Genomic DNA, 12,249 nt, shown 5'->3' with positions numbered 1-12,249 from the left:
CGCTAATGTATGCACACTGTCTGAGAGCGGCTGCGATCTGACTGGTCAAGAGGTTAAGTACCTGTGCATACTTAATGAGGCCACGTGGGGAGGGGTGCCCTCTTCAGTCGATTGCAGTGTTTGTTGATAGGGCCAATCAGTTGTTTCCCATATATGGGAAGTATATTGTTACTCAGAACTAATACCGCGTGTTGAATATTATACTGTGTGTGGCACCTTAACTGCGTGCTACAGTTTAACCAACTCCGCTAGTGTGGAAATTGGCGATACTTTTTTCTCTTTCACTCACTCGTTTCACTGCGAAAATCGGATTTTACTCGGAAAAAACAAAAGATTTGAGAGGAAAGAAGACCACCACCACTAAAAAAAAAGTTTACAAATTATATTTTTACCAAAAAAAAAATTATGTAATATATATATATATATAACACACACATACACACAAACACATCTACCTACTTACATACATATATATATATATATATCGTGCTAGATATATATATTAATTTATATGGCTATGTATTTACATCATATAATAATAGCTTTATAGTCTGAAAAAAAAAAGGAAGTGTAATTAATTATATATATTTGTGTATATATATATATATACATACATATATATATATAAATATATATTTCCTTCCAGCGACGATTACAACATCAATTATTTTCATATTTTTCTTTCCTTTTTTCTTTATTTTTTTTTCAACAACCTTATAAATCGTTTTTGTTTTTTTTTTTTAATCCACACCATAAATTTTGGAAATGCATTTTACACAGACTTTTCAGTTCGTTTATACAGCAATCGCTGCTATATATATAAGATAAATATATATGTATGTATCATATATATTTATCTAATATTTAAGCACCTCTGGAGTTTACCTTTTATTTCGTGCGTGTCCCGATCTCTGTGCTTTTTATTTATTTTTTTTAATTATATTTTTTACTTTTTTTTTCTTCTTAAATTCGAAAGTTCCGGATATTTAAAAAAAAAAAAAAGTTACACCTTTTTATATACATATATATTAAAGAATTCAGCTGGATAAAGAAATTTTAAAAAGAAAAGGATATATATTTATTCAAAGCTCATATATATATATATATACATATATATATATAGCTCTCGATAACAAGAAGCTCGTTAGGATGGGCTGGCGTACCTTGGACGAGCTGTGAAACCGCGGGAGAGGAGAAGAAGGAGACTCGTTCGAACGAAGACCCAGAAGGAATTTTAACTGGGCCGACATAAAAAAAAATCTTCTTTTAAAATAATCATTTACGTATTCCCACAAAAACGGATTGTATGTGGTATATTGACTAAATATTTACCAATATGTATCCAAACCGGCATCCAGTAAGTGTTCATTTTTTTGTAATTGTGTCTTAATTTGTTTTACCATGTCGTGTGAGTGAACTATTATTTCATTTAATATACATACATAACATACACACACACACATATATATATATAATATATATATATTTATGTCTGTGTGTGTGTGTGTGTATATATATATATACAAACATTAGACTGATAACAAAGTCCAGTGTATATATAACTTTAACTGTTATTATACTAATACACTAATTAATTTAATTGCCGGGTTTTGGTTGTTCAAAACCTAATTTCACATAATATTATCGAGTTTGTTTCTCCCACTGGTAATTTTTATATATATTTTTCAAGTTTGTGTAAAAATAACTTTCCTCCCCTAAAATATCCTTTTGTTTTTTAATACATAAACCTACAACCATGATTACGAATATATATATAGGTAGATATATTGTGCGATTTAAATTGCATGACATAACGAGTGTTTAGAACTCCATGTGCATCATATATATATATATATATATATATATATATATATATATATATATATATATAATCTTGAAGAGAAGGAAGTATATTTAATCCAAGTTTCCTTTTTATTAATCTCCTCACAAATGTGTGTGCGTACAAATATATATATATATATATATATACACACACACATACATTGATCTAACTATTGTACTGTCTGTTAAGTTGTGCCCTTTATTTTGCGTTCGTCTCTGTGAATGAGCACTACATGGTGTGTGTGTGTGTGTCCCTTAATGTATGGAACTATGGTGAGAGCCTTGTGCCCCATTTCAGGAAATCCGTTTTCAGTCCACATGCTTCTTCTCTTGTCTCTCTCTCTCTCTCTCTCTCTCCCTTTCTCGTTCTGTTCCCTCTATCTTTTAAAATGAGTTGATGACCACATGCTGAAACTTGGAGATTATTTCAGAAATCTGGGTCCTCTCACGCTCCTGCTTTCTCTCATATAATCCTTAATGACTACACATGTTCACGTGTGTGTGTGTATATATATATATATATATATATATATATGATGAAGATATACATACATTTTTCTTAAAGCTTCCTGTAGTTTTTGACCGTCTTTTAACTTTTGTGTTGGGAGTTCTGTTTGTGGTAATTATACAATAAAAATATTTAATTAATCATTAGTTTCTTTACACCACCATCATCATTATCATTTATTATCGAATCCCACCGAGGTCAACTTTACCGTTCATTCCTCGCGGGGGGTCTTTAAAATAAAGTACCAACCAAGTACTCAGTCGTTGTTATCGACCAACTCCATTTCCTCAAAACTACTTGGCTTTTTTTCCCTTATTATTATTATTATTATTAGTTGAAATTCCGCCGAGGTCGACTTTGCCTATCATCCTTTCGGGGGTCGATAAAATAAAGTACCAGTTGAACACTGGAGTCGATATAATCGGCGAGTCCTCTGCCCCAACATTTCAGGCCTTGTGCCTATCGTTAGAAAGGAACAGTTTTCCATTTCTCTCTTATACGAAGTTTTAAATAATCTTAACAGCGGATAAATGTGTGTGTAGTGACTAAGTTAATTGTAAATACACATAGGACGAATAAACAGTTGATTACACTTAGCCATTCCATTGACTAATTAATCTGTGCATATTCTATTGCTTCTTTCACCTACCTATCATCACATCACCCCCTTTTTTCTTATTGTTTAACTTTAAGTGTGTGTGTGTAAGTGTATTTAGTGTGTTGTGTGTAAATATTTTCCTATCTTTTTAGAATCCACATCAACCTGGGCAGCCGTTCAAGTTCACAGTTGCTGAATCATGTGACAGAATCAAAGAGGAATTCAGTTTTTTACAAGCACAGTATCACAAGTGAGTGGGGTTTTTTTTGTTATTGCATATATGCATGTCGTCTAAATATAAATATATATATATATAGTGTGTGTGTGTTAAGTACATAATGCAATAAATATATATTGTGTATATATATGAATACATGCGTGTGTGTACGGCTCAGTCCCTCAAAGTACCTGTTTATTCTTTTGTGTGTGTGTGTGTAATTTCACACTCAAAAGCGCAAATGTATCCTTGGAGCTAGGCTTTCCCTGGAAGACTGTCTGGGAATTTTCGTGCCCGCTATAAACGAGTTTTTGTTTGTCTAAGAGAACAAGGAACTGTGTGTTCGTGTGTGGCAGCCAGCTAACCCTAAAGTGCTCGAGTAGAATAGGAAATAAATGTTTGATAGGCGACTAAAATTTTGTCTTTTAAGTAGCTTTAGACCAGAATATAGCAAGGTGAGATAGATAGATAGATAGGCAGAGATCAGAGATAAATAGATAGACAGAGAGAAATAGATATTTAGATGGGAAATTACTAGATGTATGTGATCTGCTGGATTTGTGTGTTCGTGTGAGTAAATTCTGGCCGATGTTGGATTTGAAGGTGTTTGTGTTTAACAGACCTTGATGTGGAGAGAGAATTATAAAAACGAAAACAAAGAAAACTGATATTGAATGAGTTAATAAATATATATATGTATATATATATGTATATATAGCAGGAGGGTGTTCGAGAGTCAGTCAGGCATTTATTTCATTGTGTATTAGTTTCTGAACCGCTTACTTACTAGTAACTAGCAAATAGAGCATGACAAATTAATACTAGTTTATGGCAGTAACATGGGTGGATGGGTGAATGCTTCCTGTCGACTTTGATGATAACACTATAGCTATCAATTATTTGATTACTCTTCGCCGTCCCCGCCAACACTGCTTCTGCTGGTGTCGCTGTTCGTTATCGTTAGTAAATATTGTTGTGGTTATTGTTGTTGTTGTCCAGTTTTAATGTGTGTTATTAATTACGAATGGCTTATGAGGACGGGAAGTGAAATGGATGGGTAAATTTGATGATAGTGCTAATAAATTAAGTTTTTCACCCATTTGTAATTATAATGCTATTGTTGTCTTAACCTATTTCGTTTTATTTATGAAATCTTTTTTATTCTGTTCACTTCTGTCATTTCCTCTCTTTTTTCTTCTCTCCCTCACTCACCCCCGTCTCCACATTATTATTTTTATTACTGAAACTATCATAATAGTTAAACATTACACACTGTTCACCGTTGTTGACCAACTGACTACATGTTAAGTGTGTCCGATTGATCACATCTACACACTACATACACTCTTTAACCTTCCTTTGTGTGTGTGTGTGTGTGTCATATATATATATATATATATATATATATATATACATACACACGTACACAGTATATTTTTATCCTACTTCTCATCTTAAAAATCACTATTTCTTTATTGATTTCGTATGTGTATATAATATACTGTAGTCTGTGTGTGCAATCTATATGGCTGTGTGTATATACACACACATATATATGTGTGTGTGTGTGTGTGCGCGCGCGTATATATTTATGTGTACGTGATATAAATAAACCATTTCATGATTCACCATTCATTCGTCTGTCTACATCTTTCCGTTTTCCATTTGAGAGAAATCAATCTCTCTTCACCCAACCATCTTTCTCGATAGACCGTTTTTGTTGCTGTGATTGTTGTTGTTGCCATTATTATTATTATATGTGATTAGACTATACCACTTGTGAAATGTGCCGTGTATTTATACGCAGCTATATTTAGACTATCTCATTTCGCCTGACAAATTAATCTACCTTGGGTTGGCGGCGGCGGCCCAAGTAGTTGTTCAAAAACCAGCAGAAGTGATGGAAAAAAAGAAAAGAAGAATGAGAGGGGTTTTTGTGGCGCTTTTAATGTGTGTGTGTTGTGTGAGAGAGAGAGCATGATGGAAACGTAGTGTTATCTTCCATCTACTGTATGTGTGTGTGTATTTTAGTTACCGCTTAAATGTATGTTTGTTTAATACAATTACTACTCCACTGATGTATTGCATTTTTGCCACTGGATAAATATTTATATATGTGTGTATATGTATATATATGCACATATATGTACATAGCAAAAGATTTATGTATGTATATATAGATATATATGTGTGTGTGTGTATGTATGTATGTATTCATCCATAAAATGCATCAGTAGTGTGTGTGTGTTCTATTGGCTTTCACCTTCCCCTATCTCTCATACTCTATTAATGTGCTTGCTTGTCCGTTTGGTTCTCGTGCGCCCTCTCATCCCTCCTCCTCCTCCTCACTTCTAATACTTCTTCTTCCTTCTCCATCCCTCCTTCGCTCGCTTTATTTTCCCCCCTCCCCATGTTTGTTTCCCCGTCACCATCTCACCACCACCACCACTACTACTTCACCGCTGCTGCCACCATTTACTTGTGCTGCCGTTCTACAGAATTATTGTTAACGATGTACTAAAGGAAGAGAAAGTGTCTGCAGCGAGCGAGCATGAAGCGATGGTGGTGACGGCGAAGGAGGAAACACAAGAAAGAACAAGGACTCGTGTGCATGTATGCGTGTGTGTGTGTTTTATAATGTGTGAGAGAGGGAGAATGAGGAGAGTTGGATTGGAACAAGAGCGATACACTCACTCGTTCGTTTTATTGATCTCTTATTCTGAAGTAGCGTTCTTCTAATTTCTCAAATTAACGCCTTTCAATAAACCGCTATTCCATCGCATCCTTTCTTTTCATCCCCGCCGTCCCTCCTCACTCTCCCTCACTACTTATATACTCTCTCTTTCCCCTTCTCTCTCTTTCTATCTATCTATATACCTATATCTATCTGCACACATTCATACATGCAATCACTCGCTTCGTGTCTCCATGACTTCCAATATATTCAACGATTTTTATTTACTCTTCTCCGCCGCTCTTCCCCGTCTCTCTCTCTCTCTCACATATCTTTACAATATATATATAAACATAGGTTCTCATTAAACAATTTTAAATAAATCATTTCCCTTTCCCGTCTCTTGCTCAGAATATGGACGTTCTTTTTCACTTTATACATATATAAACTTCGATGTTATATTTTTACGACTGTTATTGCTTCATAGTTGAAGAAATAACATCGTTGATTACTGGAGTAAAATATCTCCAATTAACACTTAATTAACCGCTTTAAGTAGGTCAAATTTAAATGAACGGTTCTTCACTCACAGACACGTAGGAACACATGTCTGTAGACTTGTGTTTATTACACGCTGCCAGCCGCCGTACTTAACTAGTGGGGGTCGCCACTATTTGTTCAAATAACTGCTTTCCTTGCTGAATCACAGAAAGAAAGAAAAAAGCACAATTCCTGTATGTAACAGTGACTTGTCTTTCATACCGGTTTCAGTCATTGGACTGCGACCATGCTGTGACACCGCTTTGAAGAGTTTTAGTCGAACGAATCGGCCTCAGTACATAACATTTTCTAAAGCTTGGTGTTTATTCTATCGGTCACGTTTGTTTGTCGAACCGCTACGTTTCGGCTGCGTAAACAGATCAACACCGGTTGTTAAGCGATGATGGAGAACAAACACATACACGTGTGTGTTTATTCATTTAAAAGAAGAACATGGAGATTGGGAAGTTTAATAGTTTAATTATTAACAGCAAATTGGTCATCGTATGTATATATACGACGAGCTTCTTTCAGTTTCACAAAATCCACTTACAATGATTTGGTCGGTCCGGTTTTCGTAGAAGACACCCAAGGTGTCACAAAATGGGACTGGACCCAGGAGCATGTGGTTGGGATGAATTTTATGATTGTTGACGCTATCTTTAAGTATATTCGTAACAGGGAGCATCGCCGCCTTGATAGAATTGCTTACCCCCGGACAAAGCAAGTTGACAGCAAGCCAGAGCATACATAGAGTGGCCCCGCAGACAATTGCCCAACAAGTTCGAGCCGTAAGGTTGCATTACTTGTGGTCCAACATTGCGATTTACGCCAGTGTGTGTGTGTAATACGACCGCCATTCGTGGTTCGAGCTATGACCTGGTATTATACAGCATATCTTTTGCTAAATTGTCTTTTAGGAGGACCGTGTAGTCGCGAGTGAACAATTGGCACCATCTCGATTCTCTCAGCTTTGGACTCAATGGAGGGGAGTTTGCACTCCACCACCTGACTAGTACTGGATTTTTGTTGAATCCGGTAAGGATGAAACGCAAAGCTGCCTTCGGTGGGATTTGAGCTCAGATCCTGAGCAAATAACGCCGGCCTTTTTCTCCGGTGCTCTATCGATTCCACCAACTAACCACCGCGCGTGTGTGTGTGTGTGTGAGAGAGAGAGAGAGAGAGAGAGAGAATGTTTACATATATAGGTGTGTTTGTGTGTTCAGGATAAATAGTGAAAAGGCAATTTATTCCGAGTCTTGCTGTCATATATATATATATATATATGAGACGGAAAATGTTATTCGTTATTACAATAGATGTTTGCTCTTTATATTTACACGTCGATCGATGAATGCACATACACACAATGTAAACATGTGTGCTGTTATATACGTACTTCCCGTGTGTGTGTATGTGTGTGTGCAGTGTTCCATACCTGCTCAACTACATTATGAGTGTGGGGGGTGAAACATGTAATGGGAACTGGATGTTCGGTTTTTATTGATCCATTATACTGAACCAACAGCACATTCCCCCATTACTGTCTCTCTCTCTCTCTCTCTCTCTCTCTCTCTCTCTCTCTCTCTCTCTCTCTCTCTCTCTCTCTCTATATATATATATATATATATATATATATATATATATATATGCCAATTGTTAAGTTTAGTGCTTCTTTTTCGTCACCATGTCTCTCTTCTCTTCGAAATATCCAATGTACTATAAAACAGCTATTTATATGGATGTGTATATACAGATAGTTGTAAGTAGATAAATAATTGTGTGTATAGATAGAATAAAAGATGTATATATGGATAGAGTAATGGGTGTATATAACTAGCCAGAGTAATAGGTGTGTGTGTGTGTGTTGATAGTTTTATGGATATAAATATTAATAAAAATGCTATTCTCTTCAATTTGTCTTAATTTTTTTTGCCTCCTATTTTAAATATCATTTTGGTGTTTTTGTTGTCGGTGTGTGTGTGTGTGGTATTTTATGAAATTGTCTTATCTTAATTGATCCCGAAAGCTAAAATGGTGTTATCTTTATTTTGTAGTCTCAAGATGGAATGTGAAAAACTTGCACAGGAAAAAACAGAAATGCAACGACATTACGTCATGGTAAGTGTGTGTGTGTGTGTGTGTATATATATATATATATATATATATATATATATATACTATATATATATAAAATGTGTGTCTGTGTGTATATATATATATTTATATATACATATATATAATTTGGTTTCTGTGAAGAAGTTGAGTTTTTCTGGTGGTGTACTTGGAGTTTAGTGGCCAAGTGCTCTTCTATATACACTTGATCAACTCAAGAAGCACGAGTCTTTCTTAATGCTTAGGTTTGTCCTAATTTCAGAAGTTAAGTGGGTAGAGTGTGGTTGGAAATCATATGTGCAGTTAGATAAGAGGTCATTCATAGTATCCCAAGATACCACAGTGTTGGTTCTGTGTTCGAACCATGGGTTGGCTTGCCTGAAAACTTCATGAAGGAATGATAAGATAAGTTCCTGTAATATGCTAACATTTTTCAGTTTTCTCTGTTTCGATCTCTTTCGAGTTGTACTATGAACCAACACGAAAATTACCTTTCATTATACATATTTATATAAAGTGAAAACATCTGGTGATGAACTCAATAGGCTGTGATAAGTAGATATTTATTTATCAAAATTGACAGTCTGGTCTTGAGTTTCCCTCTTAGTTCGAGTGAACAGCCCAGCTAAGGGTGAAATTCAGTGTACAGCCCATTTCAGCATGGAACATGGAGGCTAAATGGTGTGTGTGTGTGTGTGTAAAAATAAAATTAGGTATTGTCACTGCACACCTTTCTTAGTACTCAAAGGTTATCTTTAAGAACTTTGTTGGTCTCTCTCGGTTTGCTGTGTGTAAAACTTAGAGAGAATTTTGTCTATCAAAACCTTTTAATATCCAATCTGTTTTTATTTCACCATTCACTCAGTCTTTGAGTTGCTGCTTTGTTGAGGTACCACCTGGATGGGTTTAGTCAAACAAATGCACCTTATTTTTAAAGATGGTACTTACTTATTCTATCTGTCTCTTCTGCCAAACTGCTGATTCAGTCACACCGTTTATCAGTTTCCATTTCCCCATCAGGGAAGTGTTTCTGTTTCTAAGGGAGGGTAACTATTGATGTTTGGGGCAGGACGAAAGAATTACTATGGTTGATGAATTCTATAGATGCAAACTACCTTAGGGGGAGAAGTATAACAAATTTGCTTTCCCATGGAGGTTGCAGGATCTTGTCAGTTTAAGGGAACACCTAATAGGTTAGGGGTCTCTATTAACATTGATACACTGGGTGGGAAATATCAGCATTTGGTCTGGTTGCTGTTTTAAAGTCTTTCAGACTTTCCAATATGTAGTTTACCTTCCTGTCTACTGCGGAATTGATTTTGCTTTCAACTATTGATATGTTTGGCTGGTGTACATACATTGTCCATCTTCCTTTGATTTTTTCATTGTTTCAGTTTACACGTGTTTTTGTGCTGTGTGTATTAAGTTTCGAATATTAGGTTTGTTGGCATTCTGTGTAATCTTAGCAATATTGCATAAGCTGTTTAAAACAACTTTAGCCATAAGTATATCTTGGTAGCATGCAAAAGTACCCATTACACTTTCAGAGTGATTGGCCTTAGGAAGGGCATCCAGACGTAGAAACCCTGCCAAATCAGACTGAGGTCTGGTGCAACCTCTCAGCTTACCAGCCCTGGTCAAACTGTTCAACCCATGCCAGCATGGACAACAGATGTTAAATGTTGATGATATATTAGTGCGGTACAATTGTAAATAAAGTTGAATGCCTGCTGCAAGTCATGAGAAGCTGCTCTCAAGCTACAAATAGTTTCTCAACAGTGTTTGAATTTGAAATTAATTTATAATGTAGAATGACAAATCTTAGTTGTTCTGGACTGAGTGAACAAGACATAGGATGCACACCTATCTGCCTGTGTGTTTTTCAATTATTGCACTGCGATCATTCTGGGGGTACCATCTTGATGGGTTTAGTCAAACAAATTGTCTCCTGTATTTATTTTCAAGTCTGTGGTACTTATTCTATTGGTCCATGGCATAATTGCTAAGTCATGAAGACAAACCAAAACAAGTTGTCAAGCATTGGCGGGACGCACACGCACACACACATATATGCAACGGGCTTCTTTCAGTTTTGTGTCTACCAAATTCACTCATAAGACTTCGATCGACCAGTGCTATAATAGCAGAAGACACCTGTCCAAGGAGCCACGTTGTCGGACTAAACCTGAAACCATTTGGCTGGGAAGCAAGCTTTTTACCACACAGCCGTGTCTGCGCGCACAACGGACTTCGGCATTTTCCGACTCCCAAACGCCACTAACAAATACATCGAAACCGAAACTATTTGGTTGTGAACTGAACTTCTTAACCACGCAGCCATGCCTGCGAAAATCAGTTTCATAAAAACGTAACACCTTGTGTTAAATACAAAAGTTAGTCTGAATTAATCCTAATCTTGTGATAGTTATCTTAACAAAAATGTCAAGATCTTGTTGAGTAGAGCATTTCGAGTTTTCTTTATCAGTCATTATCATTATTCACTGGTTCATTGTACAAATCATTTCAAATTATTGTTATATCTTGTGCTTGTGTTCATTTGAAATTTTGACCGACATTTTCGCGTGTGTGTGTGTGTGTGTGTGTGTGATAGAGATTTCCTTATTTTTGCCCTGGTGGAAGGAGTTCACCGAACCCTGAGAATGTCTTCAAGAACTGATACGATAGAAGAGTAAAGCGAAATAGATGTGCTTAGTGTTTGTTAGAGGTTAAAACACATTGAATTAAACATACCAACCACATGGTTCCGGGTTCAGTCCCACTGCGTGGCACCTTTGGCAAGTGTCTTCTACTATAGCCTCGGGTCGACCAAAGCCTTGTGAGTAGATTTGGTAGACGGAAGCTGAAAGAAGCCCGTCGTATATATATATATATATATATATATATATATATTGGTGTGGGGACACACACACACACATATATATATATATATATGTGTGTGTGTGTGTGTGTCCCCAACATCGCTTGATAACCGATACTGGTGTGTTTACATCCCAGTAACTTAGCGATTCGGCAAAAGAGACCGATAGAATATGTACTAGGCATCCAAAGAATAAGTCCTGGGGTCGATTTGCTCGACTAAAGGCGGTGCTCCAGCATGGCCGCAGTCAAATGACTGAAACAAGTAAAAAAGTATATATATATATATATACGTGTAAAATATAACCGAATTACACTGTATACTGCAAATTAATTCCTGGTCAGATGAGTTTTTAATTCTAGGAAATCATACACACAGAAGCACCACTGAAGTGTTTTAATTAGTTATTAAGTATTATCATTTTCAGCAGCTTGCCATAAATAATTGTGAAAATATTTACATAGCCGGATTAGGACGATTAATCCGATCCGATTGAACGAGAAGCCGGTTGTGGTGGGGCTAAGTTTTTTAGATGAGAGTTAATGCCGACTTGTTTTTGTCGATTAATTTTCATCTGATTCTAAGTCAATTGCTGAGATTATTTGCAAGTTTGTCGGTCCACCTTCCCTCCTTCGTTTTACTGTTTGGGTAGATAATAAAGTTTTACGATCCGTTCTGGTTACTGAAAGGAAATACCTTTTGGTCGTTGCAGTTGCCCTAGAAATCATCTTTGTGTCTGTTGGAAGATGTGGAAGAAAAAAGCTTGTTTGATAATGAACGTGAAGGATCATATGTTTATAAATAACATGGTGTGTGTAAATATAATTGTAGTTTTGATGAATGTCTGGTTAGTTTATGTATTTGATTTTCTGGGGAT

At 36.0% G+C, this 12,249-nt stretch overlaps 1 protein-coding gene across 1 annotated transcript in view; it reads left to right on the top strand.

The window, feature by feature from the left end:
• Positions 1-1,146: 1,146 nt before the first annotated feature.
• The window catches only part of LOC106882282 (transducin-like enhancer protein 4), a 100,523-nt gene continuing 89,420 nt past the window's right edge, over positions 1,147-12,249 (top strand). Inside the window, exons 1-3 of the mRNA XM_089354246.1 lie at positions 1,147-1,357; positions 3,101-3,198; positions 8,437-8,500. Of these exons, the coding sequence (XP_089210372.1) occupies positions 1,337-1,357; positions 3,101-3,198; positions 8,437-8,500 (183 nt within the window). The 5' untranslated portion in view covers positions 1,147-1,336. The remainder of the gene's footprint in view (positions 1,358-3,100; positions 3,199-8,436; positions 8,501-12,249) is intronic.

Source organism: Octopus bimaculoides, chromosome 6 (assembly GCF_046866305.1).
Source record: "Octopus bimaculoides isolate indiv1 chromosome 6, ASM4686630v1, whole genome shotgun sequence".
Lineage (NCBI taxonomy): Eukaryota > Metazoa > Mollusca > Cephalopoda > Octopoda > Octopodidae > Octopus > Octopus bimaculoides.
Note: the sequence above shows the minus strand (reverse complement) of the source record. Positions and strands in the feature narration are given on the sequence as shown.